The 19,561-nt window shown below is 29.1% G+C and overlaps 1 protein-coding gene and 1 pseudogene across 5 annotated transcripts in view; both read right to left on the reverse strand.

Annotated features, from left to right (window-relative positions):
• Positions 1–19,561, reverse strand: part of LOC143252316 (serine/threonine-protein phosphatase 4 regulatory subunit 3-B-like) — a 64,398-nt gene that overhangs the window by 33,831 nt on the left and 11,006 nt on the right. For 3 of the 5 annotated variants that reach the window (XM_076504258.1, XM_076504259.1, XM_076504262.1), the window contains 5 exons: positions 19,241–19,421; positions 11,557–11,752; positions 6,929–6,984; positions 4,595–4,693; positions 3,197–3,820 (listed from right to left, as the gene is read on the reverse strand). In XM_076504258.1, coding sequence (XP_076360373.1) covers positions 3,197–3,820; positions 4,595–4,693; positions 6,929–6,984; positions 11,557–11,698 — 921 coding nt within the window. In that variant the 5' untranslated portion in view covers positions 11,699–11,752; positions 19,241–19,421. The remainder of the gene's footprint in view (positions 1–3,196; positions 3,821–4,594; positions 4,694–6,928; positions 6,985–11,556; positions 11,753–19,240; positions 19,422–19,561) is intronic. The other 2 variants (XM_076504260.1, XM_076504261.1) reach the window with 1 other exon arrangement.
• On the reverse strand, positions 18,274–18,759 carry LOC143251597 (histone-lysine N-methyltransferase SETMAR pseudogene; annotated as a pseudogene).

Genomic DNA, 19,561 nt, shown 5'->3' on the forward strand with positions numbered 1-19,561 from the left:
TAGCATGCAAGTCTCTTTGGCAGAGAAGCTGAAGAAGATAGTTACACTGCATTAAGAGGCAAGTTCTTATCTTGGAAGAACTATTACTACCACCTGGACCAGTTAATGTTTTTCTTTACAACTTTTACACACTTACTGAAACAACTTTCAATACATACTTTTTTAAAACAATAAATAAATTGTTTTAGAATTATACCTTGTTGAAAAACCAACACATTACATTTTCAGTAATACATATAAATTATAAGATTTATGTATCAAATTTTGATTAAATGAATTTTTTAAAAGATACTTTTAAATGTTAAATTCAGTAACTGCAACATTATATAGTAAACATGTCAAATACTTTGTACAAAAGTTATCACCTTCTCTTATATTTAAGTAGATAATATTTTGGTTTTACAATGAAATATTTGAAAATAACAATATGCAATTTTTTAAAATAATTTTAAATTAAGATTAAGTGAAACAATGATAAAAGACTCCAATTTACATGGCTACCAACTTCATTTGTGTGTATTGCTTTCTTTTAAAATAAAAAAATCACTTTCACCCTATTGTTGTGCATCACAGGTCAAAGGCCGTGTCACATTTGTTGAGTCACATTCACAATTTTACTCAACTACTATTTAGTGAATTTATGTCCTCAAGTTTGGTATTAAACTGTAGATTGTATTTTAAATTTTCATATTACACGTTATTTAATGTAAAAACACTTAAACATCACTTTTTGTGTCAGGTGATATGTTGAATCAAAACTAATTCAAATAAATGTTTGTGATATCAAGATATGAAGACTATAGGTTTGTACAAATTTAAAAGTTAGAATAAAAATAAAACCTCCTACCTTTCTATATGAGATATATTAATGTAGTGAGTCAAACACAGTGGCCTCCCCCTTACCTCTTTTGATTTTTAGAAACAGGCCCTTATGTATATTTAATTTATATATGACATATGAATAGCCAATCAAAAGCTTAGAATGTTCCACAAGTGGTCCTCCCAGCTATTTTCAAGTGTGACAGTGTTACTTCTTCCCTTTGAGACAAGACTTCATACTGATAAGTTGATTCACATACAGCTCCATTATTAAACTTGATAAATTATAATGGATTTCTTTGGTATCAATATGGTAATTTATTATTTTTTGGTTATTCAAATGTACAAATAAAACTTAAAAAAATTATTTCATTTCATCTCCTCCATGTGCAAAATTTCTTAAGGCTTAGCAACCTTCGACAAGCGGCAATCGAGTACAAAGGTCAAAACTAGAAAAGATAACTGTTTGCTTTACTTCTGTATCTACTGTTCTATGTTTTAAGAAAAATAAGTTGAAAATCTTATTTCTAAATAGTAATAATGTATTATAACTGAAATGTGATTATATTTTACAAAATACTAGTCCACTAAAACACAGCTAAGACAGGTCACTTTGTAAAGACTAAAGATCACTTTTATATTCTGAATACAGTAACAAGGTGGTTACAAGTTAGGTCAAATCTATTAAACACTTGTAGAGATTCCAATTTGACAGTGAAAATAACAGGTAAAACAAAGTTTTTTCTTTAAAAACATCTGATAACTATCTGGTAGTTATAAAAATTTCATATGTGAAATTTGAAAATTTTCTCATGCATAAAAGTATTTCTAAACTTACAATGAAAAACACTCATGTTGCTTAGCCAACATTCTGGAAAAGAAAAATTACCAAAAATTCTTTAATTAAAATATCTCAATACTTAATTTTAAAACCTGATATTTTGTGTACAAAAGCCTTGTAATGTTTACTAATAATCTGCAAAATTTTGTAAATATATGCTTATATTATCAAAAAACATAGTATAATTATTCTCATGAATACTTTCATGGTTACTAGCTGGGTGGATTTCACCCAACCTGTAATGTAATTTTTCATAAGATAGCTGAACTAAAAATATAATTGGTAAATAGTTTGAAATTCTGTAGTTTGTCATCAATGTCTGCACTGGGGTAAGTAACAAAGTTTTCAATTACAGAGTTCTACAATTCTATATGGTATTATTATTATAGGGATAAATAATTTTATTGTTTATATTTCAACATAATTTTGTCTGTATTCAGTATTATACATTTTGATCAACATTAAGCAATACTGTCTATCTATATATTTAAATCAGACTTCTAGCTTTAGTTGATGAAAGTAGAAAAGCACAGAGCCAAGACTGTGGCTCAAAAACTGACAGAATAACTTGAAATGTGATTTTTGCAAATGCTTTTCATTTCTTTATGGACTTTCATTGTCCAAAAATGCTAAAGCACATCAGTGTGTACATAACACCTGTATAAACAAAAAAATTCATTATATATATATATATATATATAGTTAAGTAAAAAGCTATTCTTTACATTATAAGTAACTTTTTCCTCTTCCATTCCAAGTACTTCCTACTTTAGATAAATATTTAATGAATATTTTAAGTTCATTTATTTTATCAGAGAACACATCATGATACAACTAACTGGCTATGTTGTTTATCCTGATGTTACAGAGTTCATCCTCGGAAAAATTTTCACTGAAACATTATGTGATGTAAAAAGTATGATGAAACACATATTATCTTTATAAATTATCTCTATATTTTACAGTTATTTCACTGTCATATTATGAATATTAAGTTAGTTTTATTCTGGAAGCAAATAAAATTTACTATAAACACAGTCCATAAATTAACATCAACATAACATATTAATGCACTGTTGCCACTTAGTGGTGTATACCACTATAGTCTTTTAGCTCTGGTGGAAAAACCTTAACTAGATTTGTTCATCACCAAACTGACAAGTAACAAAGAAATGGAATTTAAAAACCATTAAATACACAATGCTTATTTAACATTATAAAGCAATCATGCTATTTTGCAGTTAGTTCACTAATTGTTTCCACAAGTAATACACTTTATATATTTTTTGTATATGCACATCCATAGCTTGACCATTGTAGCATCATAACCTTTACATCATTAATCTAAGATTTTAGGATGACTACCTGATAAGAAACTAACAAGTGAACATATATCATTAAAAAAAAAAAGGCACAATAAATATTAGTAGGAAAATTATAATATTAAAGTTCCCATCAAATGTGAAATTCAAAACAAAAAACAAAATTTAACAGCAACATGCTACACATTTCTTTAAAACATCATAAAATTCTCACCTGTAACAATGACACAATTTCAACTTTGTTGAAGAATATAAATGAACTTAAGGTTGAAAGCATATTTTCCTCAAATACAGATGGAGTAGGAAGCACAGCATCTTGAATATACTGTACCCGATATGTCTGATGTATTTTATTCACCAGTTCTGTGTTAGTGATAGGTATGACTTCTTTAAATCTCGAAACATTTCGTAAGTAGTCCCTATGCTGCTTTGGGTTGGGTGATGAGGGGTCATATTCTAGAATACCAACAACATCAAAAATTGTGTCATCTGCAAACATGACTTCAAACAGTGCATTTTTGTTTAGAAGAAAAATATTCTTAAATATTTCATACAGTTGATGAAGACTGTCTATGTTTTCTAAATCTTCACATGTGTGAAAAACTTCAATGAGTTTCCTTATGTAATTGTCAGATTCAAGTGCAACAGCTAGTTTTTCTCGTCGGATAGGAGATGGCAGGCAGCTGCTTATTAATTCACTAATTTCTTCTAATCTGCCAATATCGCAGGGAGGGAGCTCAATGGGCGGTGCTGTATCTGACACGTCTTCATATCTTTCATCTTCTGATTCTTCAACGATATCTTGTGTGATCTCAACTGAGGGATCTTTTCCTTGAACCTACAAAATTGTAAATGTCTTTAAGGTAGAAAGAAATATTCAGTCTGCTGAAGGTATAAATATTTCAGTTCCAGTATTAATAAAGAATCATGTTTTAATCATAAATAAAAAGAAACAGGAATTGGGAAATTGATTTTTGGATTACAGTATCAAGAGGCATGATTTCAGCTTCAAATCTATTGATTATCAAGATAAAGTTAAACCAAGAATTATTCTATACTAATCCATGTATTCAAGAAACTGCTAATGCTATACTTGATATCTTCCTCAAAAGGTGTGATAAGTATAGCTGTATAAGCTTATACATCAGATCATTTATACACTGAAAATAACCAAAGCACCAACCATGAGCAAAAGTAAAATATTACAATTTCAAATTATTTAATTACAGAAACCTTTCCAGTATTAAAGAGAATAAAATAACCATATTAAGTATCCACAACTTGAGACGTACACACATTTTAAAATCACTTCTACAAAATTGGTAAAACTCACTTAAAAATGTATTGAATCTGTCAATCAAAAAAGATTACTTTTTGTAAGGTGAACAGAGAAGAAAAGTAACCTTTCATCATGAAACAAACATATGATAAAAACAAGTAGCCATAAGGTTAAGACAATTTACTCAATAGTTTGCGAATCACAACAATATTGCTGTGAGAATAAATTATAAAATTTTGACAAATAAACAATTATTATCAAATCTTCCAACATTTGTTAAATTATTATTTCCTGATTTTGTCTGATACTTCAAAATAGTATGTTTCTTCTCACCTGGCATATTTTCTCCCATATTTCATCACATCCAGCTTTCTCTTGGAAACTTAAGGCAAGATCATAATTTTCTCCCTCTGACCAAACTATAAGTGTTTCCTATAACAAATATCAAACAAACATGTCTAACAACCAACACAGATTTTCATAACTTCAAACAAACATATGGCTTCCAAAAAAGCTTTTGCTGGTGATTGTATATATAACCAAGACCAAATAAATCACTTTTACCATTTTATAATAAATGTTTGCTAATTCTTATAAATTTTTAAAGTAAATAATATGATATTTATCTCTATGGACACAGACTCATATTTTACATGACTTTGTAGCTACTAAGAAATCGTGAATGGATATATTCTGTAACTCTGAAAGTGCATAAAGTACCTTCACAGAATTTGGCAAGCTTTTAATAAACATACATTTTTTTTATAATAAATAAACATTAATCAAGTATCTTTATGAAAAGTTTCTCAGTGAATATGTGGAATCATTGTTGACCAGAATTCTATGGTATCAGTATAGTTATTTATGATTTTTTGGTTACTCACTTGTGTGTGTATGTATGAATCCTATTTTTTTATTTTAATATATCCCCCACGTGCAAAATTATTTTAAAAGGCTCAGCAAACTATATCCAGCAGCAACAAAGTTCAAAGGTCATGGCTAGAAGAGATATCTGTTTGCTTTACTTTTTTATTTATTGTTCTATATTTCAAGAAAAATAATTGAAATGTTACTGAATATTAAAAAATACTAGTTCACCAAAACACAGCCAAGACAGGGAAGATAAAATATCAGTTTTACACTATTGAATACAATAACATGAATGCACATGCACCACATCAAAGTAAGTTATATAATGTTAGCTAGGCACGACTGGAAGGTCAATATAGTAAAAAATAATAAATATATAATGTTACAAGACTTAAGCTACTTAGACCAAATGTTAGTATTTTCATGTTATAATATGTAATCACTCCTGCATGACAAAAAGCATAATTTACATTTATTTCTTTTGTTTTTATGATGGTTACCAGATTGGTCAAGTGACAAACCCCACATAGTTAGAGGTAGAGAAAATATCACAAAATATAAAGTCTTACTGAAAACAAATATTTGAAATGTATTTAGGAGGTTTTAAGAGACTACACAAATAATACTTGAGATCTTTAGGATGAAAAAAGAGTATTTTTTTAATCATAACATAAATCACATTGCACTTAGGACTCAATATTTTCACAAACAAATCTTCAAAAAAATATTTCATTAAATAATCTGATTTTGTGTGTACAAAGAAATTATAATCTTTATTAAAAGTCTACCAAATTTTGTGAAAATATGTGTGTTGTATCAAATGGTATAGTTCAAATACTTAACACGTGCAAATGTGTAGAAGAACTTGTGTATGTAATATTGAGCCTTTTGCAAAAGGGTTAATGCACAGGGTAAATTATATAAAGAATAAATATTATGCATATTTTTCTATCAATTAATAATTCACAAAACATTTCATATTTTGAACAAATATCAAATATTTTATTAATCTAATTGAAAATTTTGAATTTAAAATTTAACCCAATATCCTAAAACTGGCAGACGAACATACAACTTGTAATTCAAATCCCTCACTGTACATGTTAAAATAAAGGTGTTTATTTCACTACAAAAATTAAAATCATGTAAAGAAAAAAAAAGTATCTTAAACAAATAAGATATTATTGCATACGTAATATAAACTATTATTTATCTAACTGGTAATATAACATGAAAATTGATCTTTGTAACAATAAAAAATAAATTAACTAATATTTCAACCTAAACCAGAGAAGTATAACAACTCTCAATCAAATTCTCAATTATAACTGTTCGAATTAACTTCCTTATTTTATTACAAAATCTTCCATTACAGAATATTAATTATTTAATTAAATTTAATTATTATTTTATTTTTCCATCATTCTTCTCTATGGTCTTCACAGTGTCAATTTTCATAACTAATGTCAGCACACACCATAAACACACATCTATCCTCGGTTAATTTTGATATAATATCCTATGAGATTTATTAAGTCCTCGAGACCAGTCTTTGATACAAGGATTTTTTTTCTCCAGTCAGTTCTTTGAGGAGTTTATTTTAAACACCACATTTCAATTCTTTTGACTGACTTTTACAAATCTGGTCATTAAATCCAAAAGAGCCAACATCAAAAACCTCTGTCACTGAAAAATATAATGGACATTTTCTACTTAAAATATGGCACACATCAAATAAATAACAATTAGTTTCTCTGTTCTTTAAAAATCAATATTGTTTATTAGGAAAAAACTTACCTGTTGCTTTTGATAGGCAGTGTCTGGGTGAATTTTTGATTCAAGTAATAATGATCCTATAAATAATTTAAAGTTATGAACAATCAATAAAATTTTAAGTTTGAGTAAAAAATTATGCAAGCCATACAAATAACTTGTCTACATACAATAATTAGTATGCCACCCTAAAATACACACACACACACACACAATGAAGCTGAACACAATATAAACTATTTAACAATTAATTACTGTAGTTGTACAACTACTTATAAACAATTTCATGCAAGTTAACTCCATTCTTTATGAAGCCACTCCAATGTAAATTGTACATTTAATACCAAAATATGATTTCAAACCTTTAAAAATTTGTAACTAAACATAATATTAACAATATCACAATAACAATAATGAACAAAAAGAAATGAATTTTACACCTAAGCTTATGCACAATAAAACTTAAATTTTTCTCCAGTTTCAGAACTTTGGGTTCACTCTGAACCTTAATTTAAAAAAACAACAACATAAAAACTTACTGAATTACATGTCCCTTATGTTTTCTTTTTTTATGGATATTCAACTTTTTAAAAGCTATTTGTGAGAATCAAGGATAACCAACTGGGTAATTTAAAAAAAGAAATTCCTTGAGTTCAACAGAGGTTGAGTAAACTTGGCAAGTTCTACCTTAATGGTTAATTGTGTTTTATTATTTAATTCATGTTTCTGCTTTCTTTTTCTTCACTTAGTATTGGATTATGATCCTAAAACGGTACTTGCCTTATTTGCCTACATTTTCATAACAACTGGCCAAGAGTAGGAGACCTTTACTATCATGAGTTGGTCTCTCTGAGTACAAAAATGATAGAAAAAGTTTGTCATTGTTTTAGTAACACTAATGGTTTAAAATTAGGATATTAACAAATAATAATAGCTTTTGATATGATCTTATCAACTGTTTCTATTTGTCGAATACATATTTCTTTTTCTTTGCATTACGTGGTTTAGGCCACTTTCACATTCAAATGGGTCTACCCGAAAACAAAGGGTTAATTCATGTAAGTTATTTAATTTCCAAAAACTGAATTTCAAAACACAAAAAAACAGTTATGTTAATAATTTTCCTATGCACAAATAAAAATACCAAAATGTGATTCAGAGATCCGTAGGTTTAAAAAACAAGTAGTATATCATACATGCACGTAGTTCCTTGTTATTTTTTTTTGTAAGTAAAATGATGGCTATCTGTACATGTGTACATAAATTTAGTGCTACATATTTTTTAATAAAGTAACTACAATTAATATCTTAGAGCTTACTGAACTGCAACACTCTTACTGTAGTGCTGAAACCCACTTCTTCAGATTTCAAAGGCATCCATATTATAGATAAAATTAAGAGAAGATAATAGATAAAACATGTTCATTAATTTTACATATACTGTGTATATGTGTGTGTTTCTATATATATGAGCACAAGATTATTAAATATTGTTAATTAGGATGAACAGAGATTTTCAAAAATTGCAGAAATAAGATAGATAGCTTAAATTCAGAATACAATTACAAAAAACTAACAAACTTAAATATTACAGCTTTCAAACAGAAGTTAAAATAAGGACTTGTAGCTTGAGGAACTGATATGTTTCAAATCTTAAATTTTGTTTACTTTTTGTGATTGTATTTACATTTTAAGCTCCCTATTTTACTTCTGTAACTTTTGACGCTCCCTATTTCTGCTCTTTAAGTTAATTTAACATAAGTTAACGTAAGTCTGTATAATAGCAATACTGTCTCATCTAAAACAGTATAGTTTAATGATATACTTCATTTATATATGATGATCTCTCAAGACAAAAAATGGCAAACTATGGATTGTTTCATGAAAAATGGATAGCTACTGCTCCTAATATCATTACCACAATGTTATCAATGATAATAGTACTGAATGTATAATCACTACAATGCATGATGATAAACATACCATATTATGTATATGTTTTTAAATATATATAGCTATTATATTTATATTCCAGTTGCTATATGAGGATTCTGTGAATGCTAGATCGGAGGGAGTAATGGACTATACTGGAATTGTGCAATGACTTGATTTTGAAACTGCACGAGTTTTATATCTATATATATCATACATGCAGACTTTTACAGTTTTGTTTTTGTAAAGCTGCATATATAGATAGCAATATTCATTTTCCAAGTTGTATGGGTACAACCATGAATATTCAATGAATCATAATATAATAGGATATGTATACAAATAAGCATTTTTAATACTCCTTGTAATTGTTAAATTTCCCCCTTACTCTTCTTCACTGGCCACAGTAAAGGTTATCATGGTTTTGCTGCAGTTAGTAAGATTTCATCTTAGAGTGATGTTCTGCACACTCTAAAAAAGTCAGACACATGTTATTTAACAATTACAAACTGAATATATCAATAAACCTCTACTTCTGTTTCTGATGAAGTATGGATCTTCACACTTCCATAACACTCTTCCATTAAACTCTAATGAGCTGATATACTTTATCTAAAACTAAATATTTTTTAAATAAAATTTGTAGCTACAAAATTTCTACCTCACGTTTTCCATCTTCTGCTTGCATGATTCTTGCCATTCTTTATAGTCAACTTCAAGAATGGCTACTCTATATGCAGTATCTACAAAATTCACAACTGCACAGTGTTGACTATAATCTTACACTTGTTATCAGCCATTAATATGATTGTCTATCCACTGATCATGCTTTTAAACTACAGATTAAAGGTTTCTGTTGTGGGAGACAGCCTAGGCATTTGTAAAATTTTAAATGTTTGTGCAAATTATGGCCAAAATTGACCATGCAGTGGTAAAAAAACTGATTCTGTCAGTAGCATCATTACAAAAAGTCAGGAACCTTATACGTAAATAAATGATACGAAACATCAATACAGTTGCAACAGTAAGTTAATAATTGCTATGATACATGTGCCACACCTGACATATAAACTATTAAGTTACATCTATGGCCTGCAAACAGCAAAACATGTATTCATGTAGTATATTAAGAAGTTCAATATAAAACACAGACAACATTAAAATGATGATGTGAATTGTTGTAGAGCTGTTGTTACTTGATAGATAATAAAAAAGATAAAAACTCCTCTATACAATATGCAATAATACGTTTAATAATACTGCTCAAGATTTATAACAATACTCACAGCCATTTTTGCTGCATGCTAGTGGAACAATATCAAATAATAATACACAAGAAATGAACAATCCACATTATGAACCACTACTGCGGTTCATGATATTAACCTGTTGACTGCCAAGTATTTCAGCTGCTACAATACAACTCTAATGCTTCTTCATTTTGTAACTTTTCTCGTGACACTATTTTGGATCGAAAGTGAAACAAATTTGTAAGTAGGTCAAATGCATATATGGTGCTGACATCTAGTGTTGACGTTAGATATTATTGAGAAGAAATTAACTCGTCCGTGGCACTGTGTTACCGATCGGCTTGGACGAGTTATCTCATCTAACTGCACTGAACAGGTTAATTTTGCATCTTTTTGGCTCAATTTCCTATTATGAAACATGGAATGAACATATGCTGCATATCGTGGGATAGTTACTCTAACTTATAATTTTTGGGAGCTTAAATCATTTTTAACATTAACATCTGAAACTAAAAAAAGAAATTAATTACAAGCATATTTTCAATTTTTTTGTTCAATAAAACCTCAAACTATAAACCATATTCTAAATTACAAGAGAACAGTGTAAACCAACACAGCTGTACCAAAGTTACTTATGCTGCTATTAATGTTTATGAAATTAACTGTATTTGAATGGAACTAGTTAGAAGCTTGTTTCAGAAATGTTTCTTCAATTAAATACAATTAGATTGAAATTTATAAATCAATTCCAACAGCATTTTAAGTTCACAAGATAGGTAAAATAAAACATGTTTATTGTGATTATTAAATAATAGAAAACATTTCTTCTGAGCTTACAAATAAAATAATTTAAAATTACCCTATTTCAAAACTTGTTTGTATTTTATTTTGATAATGAGTGAATGAAGTACTGTATAATTACACTTGATTTGTTTGAAATCTTAAACTTTTATCCAACATGTAAATATATGGAAAGTCAAATATCCCATTCAATTTCAACTTTTTTTTACCCATTTGGAAAATGTCCAGTAAGTGTTACTTTTAAGACTCATAAGCAATTATTAATATCAGAATCCAGACACTTGAGTATTGAAGCACATTATGCTAATATACTTTAGAAAACAATAATTTATAAACATAATGAAATAATTTATTTTTTATGGGGACACACTACACGCTCTTTCGAAACATAGAGTATGTTCCTCAATGATGCATCTCTTCATTATGCTTATAAAACAACATACATTAGAATGTAAGGTTAAGTAAAATATTCAGTTTTAATGTATTTTTCATCCTGAAATTTAATAGAACAAATAAAACTGATAAAATATATTAAGAGTATTTAATAAAAAATAAAACAAGTCTGTCATTTTTTTTCTTGTAGATTCATTTAATGTTTGAATTTATTTAACTCTGGTATGACAACTTTTTTTAATCTCCAAATATCATGAAGAGGGGACATGTGCTTACCATCAGATTCTGCACGAACTAACAAAGATGTGCCTTTAAATTTATCAACAAAAGATGAAGACACGTGGCCAGTTCCTCGATCATCCCACTGTCGATCAGCATTAAGAGCATAGAGCTTTACACGTCTCCTTGTGTCTGCCATGTTCCCTAAACTATACACTAACTAAACAAATATTTCCAAAAGCTCATTTCACACCTACATTTGAACAAGAAAAAAACAAAAATTAGGTGGAATATGTAAAAGCATATTCACACACAAAACATGTAACTACCTGTAAAAACAGAATTTTTGCTTTAACATGAAGTCTTCACAACCACAAGTTTTTATTAAAATTTTCAGTTTCTATTTTTAACAAAATGATTCTCTATTAGGATAAAGAACCAAACAAAAATTAAGGCATTTGAACATAATTTATTTGCCTATCTATTTACAGTAATTCAGTTTAAAATAAAAAAAACAAACAATAAATGACAAAACTGGAAAATTCTTTCAAAAGACTTCTCAAAGTAAGTGTTCTCATGTCATGAATAATGCCTCCTGTGTACATTTGGTTACAAAACAAGATGTAGTTCATTATTCTGTTGCCCATGGAGCTACTACTTTTATTTTCAGTTTCACTCACTATGACTCTTAAAAATACCAAAATTTCCATTATAACAAACTTTAATGAAGTATGTAGGTCAGCTTTAAAATACACATTTTAAATCTTTGCTGTACATTGACACTGCCTTCAAAGCAAATGTTTAAATAGACCAAAGGCACAAAATCCACTGGAACTGCATCAGGGAATTTTAGTATATGGTTAAATGGAATTTTACACTCCTAGTCTTTTTGACCATCTTTTCTAATGAAAACAGCCATTAATTTTCAGTTGTAATTAGAAATTTACAAACTCTGAAGTGGGTTGAAGTGTAGTTTCACAGTCCTTACTGCTCTAAACACACTACAGTAGAGGATTTTTTTCCCTCTGATGACAACAATAGACTTCTTTCTTGAGATGTCATCTGGCTGTACAACATTTAAAAATCCAATTATAAGAATATCATTCCTTCAACAATTTGTGTCACATTCCTTCAGCGATAACTTACAATGGCAACAAAGCTCCACTAAATGTCTGAGTTATATATAAACCATCTGTGTTGCAATGGATCACATCTGTACTAACGTGTATTCGTTTATGCAAATTATTCATGTAAAGCACAAATAACTTTGTCATTGTTATGAAGTATGTCCCATATACTACTAACTTCTTTTCACATTATACAACTATTATCAAGTCTCTGAAAATACAGCTAACTTTCATGTGGTACAATTAATATTTTGAGGTTTAAAAGATTTTAACATTTTTTATGTTAAAAAAAAGGTAATCTACCTGAATATGAATATATCCAGTGTCAACAGAAAATGTCAATCAGAAAACTGTAGTGCATTCATTCTGCTGCCCACAGACTGTTTAGAAACTTCTGTATAACTAACTCAATTGTTGGTAGTGATGAGCAAACCATTGCTAACTTTGGCAATCATCTTTGTAAAACATAATTTTGTTCACTGATCCAAAATGAATTAAGGAAATGACCACCACCTTTTCAAAACAATTCAAATGATTTTTTTTCACTATATTATATTGAATCATTTTATGACTTGAACCAATAGCTCCCAAGAAACTCATAACAATGAGAGACCTATATGAAGTAAAAATGTATCTCAAAACAGCTGGTATGAATATTAAAACTTTTATTAAAATAAAGTAGAGAACAATGTTTCGTCCTTCTTAGGTCATCTTCAGGTTAATCTGGAACTTTCAGCTTCTCTCACGAAACTAAAAATGAAATCCTACACCAAGACGTTTCATTTTTTTTAGCAAAGTTTTACCAAGTGAGGAAATTTTCCTGAAGCAGTAAAAAAAAATCTTGATATGGGATTTCTTTTCTGTTGCTTGAGAAAAACTCAAAATTTACCAAAGTTTTAAGAAGTACCAGAACATCCTCTTCAAACCATCATAAACCAACATCTGTTGTTATTATTCACTTCATATGTTTGGAGCAAAACAATATTTATTTTTTAACATGTTCAGATATTTCACAAAGTGTTTCAAATAATCTTTATCACACACACAGTACATGTTTTACAAGGCTCAAGATGACATATTCTTTAAATTACTTAAAGCAACACACTCCCTACTTCTCTGTACTTCCACAATGTAATAAAACTTTCCCTAACTGTATATAAACAGAAATCAAACAATTATATCATAATCTTGTATTAATGTTGAATATGTTTGAAGTGTACCTTTGCAGTTGTAGTTTTTCAAGCTTGATTCTTTAAGACAATTTTATATTCAGGAAAAATATACATGTTAAGATAAATGACTTCTGTTTGAAAATAAATCATTGCATTGGCTTCATATGTATAAGCATTATTGACAGGCAAATGAATAATGTTAATAATAGCTCATTAAAGGGTACATAATAATACATGAGATATTCTTATACCATTCTTATTGAGTAATAATGTTGAGTCTTGTGTACTAGTGAGAAACAAAAAAATGTTAATTTGAAAACTAGTGCTATTGATTTTAATTTTTTTCCCCAGATAAAAAAAAGAAACTTTGTTGATGACAGTATCTAAAATGTATGTAGCAAATACCAACTAACATGCAGTCAGCATTCATAAAAATAAACTTTTAAAAGCATTTCTTTCCACACATAAAATCAGAACAAGTAAGAAGGCAACAGCAAAAATGTTTACTTGAATGCTTTAATTCAAGACTTGTTTGAAAAATGTCTGTCTATTAGGTGACATTCAAGAGGAGAAAAAGGTTGGAAAAGGTTGTGAAATTTGTGTCCCTGTTTGAAGAGCACACATAAAAGGGGACTTAGATGGTTGATGTCACAAATAAATCAGCATACCAATTTCCTAGTTGCAAATTCATGTTAGATTAAATCTCATTAGTGAACAAAGAAATGAAGCACAGCATCGAAATTCCACTTCAATAATGTACCTAATAAAGTAAAAATAACCATATTTGCATCTTTGTTGTCACCATGTGGGATGTTCACTACTTGACATCAATTATACAAGAGAAAATATCTGAGAAGTTACATGAGTGGATATCAGAAAATAAAAACCTCTGTGTATATCTGACACTAGATAAAGCTATAAGAATGATTTTAATAAGCTAATCATATTATTATCATTTCCACACTTAAAGCACAGCTCATAATTTACAGTAGGACAGACAGAATGTACTAGATGTGTCTGAATCAAGATATTATTTCAGAACAGTTTCTGCCTTTGGAATATATTTAAAGACAACTCTTCTTTAACTCTTTCACAATGGGCTCAGTATAAAACATGAGTTCATATACACATTTCCACACATGAAGTATTTATACAATTACTTTTAACACAGTGCATCTTTACAGACATTTAGTAAACCTTAAGTTATTTGTATACAAAAAGCCCAGATTTTTTATGAAGTATTTTGATTAAAGATTTGTTTCTGAATAAACAGTCTATTTTGTTACTAGTCCGAGTGTCAAGTGATTTTCATATTATAATTAAAAAAAATTTTTTGTTGCCCTAGAACAATTACAATTTATAGCACACACCCATAAGTGTTTAGCATAAATAGATTAAATTTATAAAATGATACAATTATTTTTATTACACTGGCCTTTCAGCAGTATCAGATTAACATTACAATAGTTGCAATGATGCAGCACACCTGCACTCAAGCTACCATATCCAAGAATATAAAACAGGTCTTTACAAAGTGACCTGTCTTGATTGTGATTTGGTGGATTAGTATTTTGCAAAATACAGTCACATTTCAGTTTTAATACATTATGTATGTATGTACATTATAACTATTGAAAACAAGGTTTTCAATTTCAGTTATTTCTCTTAAGACTAAGAAGTATAGAAAATAATTATCACTTTTAGTTACAAACTTTGAACTTTTTCCATATGTATAATTTTGCATAGGAGGATGTTTCGTTTGTTTTGAATTTCAAACAAAGCTACATGAGGGCTATCTGCACTAACCATCTCTAATTTAGCATGTAAGACTAGAAGGAAGGCAGCTAGTCATCATCACCCAATGCCAACTCTTGAGCTACTCTTTTACCAACAAATATTGGGATTGACCATAAAATTATGCCCCACTGTTGAAAGGGTAAGCATGTTTGGTGTGTGGAGGATGTGAAATGAAGTTTGTTTTAGATTTAATATATACATATACATTTTGCAATAACCAAAAATCATAAAGTACAATTTCAATACCATATATTTCCACTATTACTTATAAAACTTAATAACTATGCTGTATTTGGATCCAGAAAAAAAAATGAAATTTTGAGTACAGTAAAGAATTACCTTTATCATTTGAAATCCACCATGGAAAGGAGTTAGCCACTTAAATACTTTGCAAAGGCTCAATGGGGAACATTCTGAGCTTTCAATTGGTTATTCAAACATTACAGACAGAAGTAGGTATACACATAGCTTTTTTAAAAAGGGAAAGAGGTGGTTACTGTATTTGATTCAGTACATCTTGATATATCTCATCAAACAGAAGAGACAGGAGGTTCTTATTTTATATTCCGTCTTGTCAACATCAGTAATTTGAGTTCCTTATTTGGGAGAAACTATGGACTTTGTATTTGGACATCACAAACATCTAATTTGAACTAATGCTACATTCAACATACCACATGACACACAATATTCAATATTTCTTTGTTAATATTTACTTTTAAATTAAAATATCAATTAATGGATCAAAATTTAAGTTATAATCTACAATCTGACACCAAACTTATTAGCATACCTTTATAAATAGTAGATTAATAAAAGTATGAATACTAGTCAACAAATACCATATGGCATTGCCTTTTGATCTATGATTTATAGCAACAGGATTAACCAAACACCAAAAACCTGTAGGCCTGTCTGAAGATACTTTCATTAATAAAGAACCAAACAATAGGATTCTACATTTCAAATGGTGGACAGGTTCATCAAGAAACAAAAAATATTTATGACTTAGTGTTAAGGTCATGAAAGATGGTACATGATACCTTTAAATGAATAAATGAAAGTCCTTAAACATTTGAATTTTCCTTGCAAGTTATACATTTATACATTAACTTGTACATTTTTAAACTTTATAAAAGCACAGTACTAAATAAAGGGAATCTTCCCACAACCTAACCTAGTAACTTGTTAACAGAACTAACTTGTTGATTTGTGGCCTCAGTTTGTAAATATACAAGTTCTCTTTAGTATGAAAACTATATTCATTATTAACCCTTGCAAATTTCTGGAGTTTATGCATGTAGGTAAAGATACATATTTCTTTATTCAAGAAATGATATTCAACCAAGTTTGGTTTACAAGCATCTTTTGTCTTTATAACATAAATATTCATCTTCTTGTTTAATTAAATGTTGTTTATACAGTTGTGTTTTTTCCTGGATTGTATACATAAGCACAAAAAACATCTGTTTTGAATTTGTTAATTTTGTCTTTTGTCTTTAAGATGTGAGTGAATAACGTTTTTGATTTTTCTTTTTATTCACACAAACAGAAATAATGCATTATCACCTGTGTTATCACATGTAACACCTTCACTATTAGCTATCTTACACCAGGATAAACTGATGCATTTCTTCAATTCTCACACTATTATCAAGATTTCATTACTGTTTACAATTAAAGCACAAAATGAGCTCCAAGTGCATTAATTTGATATATACTCATCTTCAATTAACTTTAAACTAGTTAATTTGAAGTATTGAAAACCACAGACTTTATTGCATCCCTTCACTTTTCACAAAGGTTCTGAGCTATTTGCAATAAGTATGGTAAACTCAACAATTATGTGACACTTTTGTGAAAACAATTTTTTATATTATTCCCTATCAGTTTCAGAAATGTAGACTGTGTGCAAACTATGAACCTTCAAGACTCTTCATACACATAAACAGTACTCTTTTCACGACTGGCCAATGTTTCTACAATTTTATATTTATAAATTCATGCTCTCTGGTGGCCAAAGTAAGAAATACTATGCCAGTGCACATTTCTAGTTAGGTTGAAAACATGATAAATTCATTCTGATGAATATTCACACTTTCATACTTATGATCTCCCAGGAAAATTATCTTCCTCTGACACAAATATATAAATACTTTTCTCTTGCAAGATACAAGAGTATCTTACAAAATAGGTTGTACAGGTAAATATATAAAAAAATAATAATATTATATTTTATATTTATAGGACTTTGAAAACACAAAACAAAATCCAAAAATCAACCATCGTTTCAGTTCCACCTTTTTGATTAATTACTAGGTTGTTCGAGAAATAATGGCATATTTAAAATTTTAACTGTAAAGAAATAAAAAAAATTCAAAAGCAACTTTATTAATCAAAACATAAACCTTGTGAATCTATATGCTTTTGCCAAGAAGAAATAAAATTCTTTATGCCATGACAATAAAATTCTGAAGTCCTAGAACTCAAATTCTTCAAAGCCATTTTTTGCTGTTGCTCTGTTGTTGAATCTTTTCTCCTCTAAGAACTTGTCCAAATACTTGAAGAAGTGGTATTCAGCAGGCAAAAGGTCTGGGGAGTAAATAGGATGAGGCAATGTTTTGTAGCCCATTTCACTGGGCTTTTGCAGTGTCATTTGAGCAACGTTCGACCAAGTATTATCGTGAAGCAAGATCGACTAATGCTGGCATTTTTTCATGTGACTTTCTACGATTTCTTCTTATTCTTGACAGTAAACTTCCAGTGATATTCTGGCCCTGACTGAGCAAGCTGTAATGGATAACACTGGCCAAAGACCACCATACAGTGACCATAATCTTTTGTTGGTATAACTTTGGCTTTGGGAACTGTTTTGGAGCCTCATCATGGTTAAGACATTGTACAGATAGCTTTGTATTGTAAAGAATCCACATTTCACCACAAGTGACAATCTTATCAAGAAATGGGTCATTTCTGTTGTGCAGAGTCAATATAGAGCATAGTTCAAAACAGCAGTCTTTCTGATTTTCACTAAGTTTGTGTGGTACCCATTTGACAAGCCTTATCACTTTTCCATTTTGCTTGAGATGGTCCAAATCTGTGGAAATGCTAACACCCAATCCTTGTGCCATTTCTTGAATAGTTTGGCACAGGTTACTTTCCATTAATCCTCTCAGCTGGTCATTTTCAACACCAAAAGAACGTCCTCTTCCTTCCTCTTCAAGACTCGCATCTCCATTACAAAATTTCTGGAGCTAATGCTGTACTGTACGTTGGGAGTGGTTCCTTCACCCCATACTTGGTTGGTATTGCAAGCTATTTGTGATGTATCATGAACAAGTTTGAATTCATGCAAAAAATGATGTTCAACTTTTTTTTTCATCATTAATTATAATGGTCTGAAATATTGGAAATAAAGTTTAAGAAAAGAATAAAAGCACTAATGTAAAGAAGAAAGCTTTAGTTTTTCAATGGTATATATGAAGTTGTAAAAAAGACAAGTTTCTTATCTCTATAAATGACAAAAATTGTAGTGTAAAAATCTATCATTTTTCAAACAACCTAATTACAATAAGACTTGTGAGAAAATTAGCAAATAATCTTCTACTAAACCTATCTATAAATTTGTTTAAAAACAAGACTCACCATACAGTTCTCCTTGATTTCACTCAAAATGTTGAAACAAACAAAAACAGTTTTTTAAACTGATCTATTTCTGTTACTTATAATGTCTCATGGAAACACTCTCATGTCTGTCATGTTACTCAGACAAAACCAATTCAAAGCTCCAACTCACATTTATTGCTACTCCTTCCATTAAGCTGTTCTGCAATGAAAAAAAAAGAAAAAAAATTAGAAGCTAAAATTTCTAGGAATTAACTGAATTTTCCACATATATAAAAAATTAAACATATGTACGTTATTCCCTTTAGTGTTCTACCTCACATGTAACATCAAAGTTGACAT

Source organism: Tachypleus tridentatus, chromosome 6 (genome assembly GCF_004210375.1).
Source record: "Tachypleus tridentatus isolate NWPU-2018 chromosome 6, ASM421037v1, whole genome shotgun sequence".
NCBI lineage: Eukaryota > Metazoa > Arthropoda > Merostomata > Xiphosura > Limulidae > Tachypleus > Tachypleus tridentatus.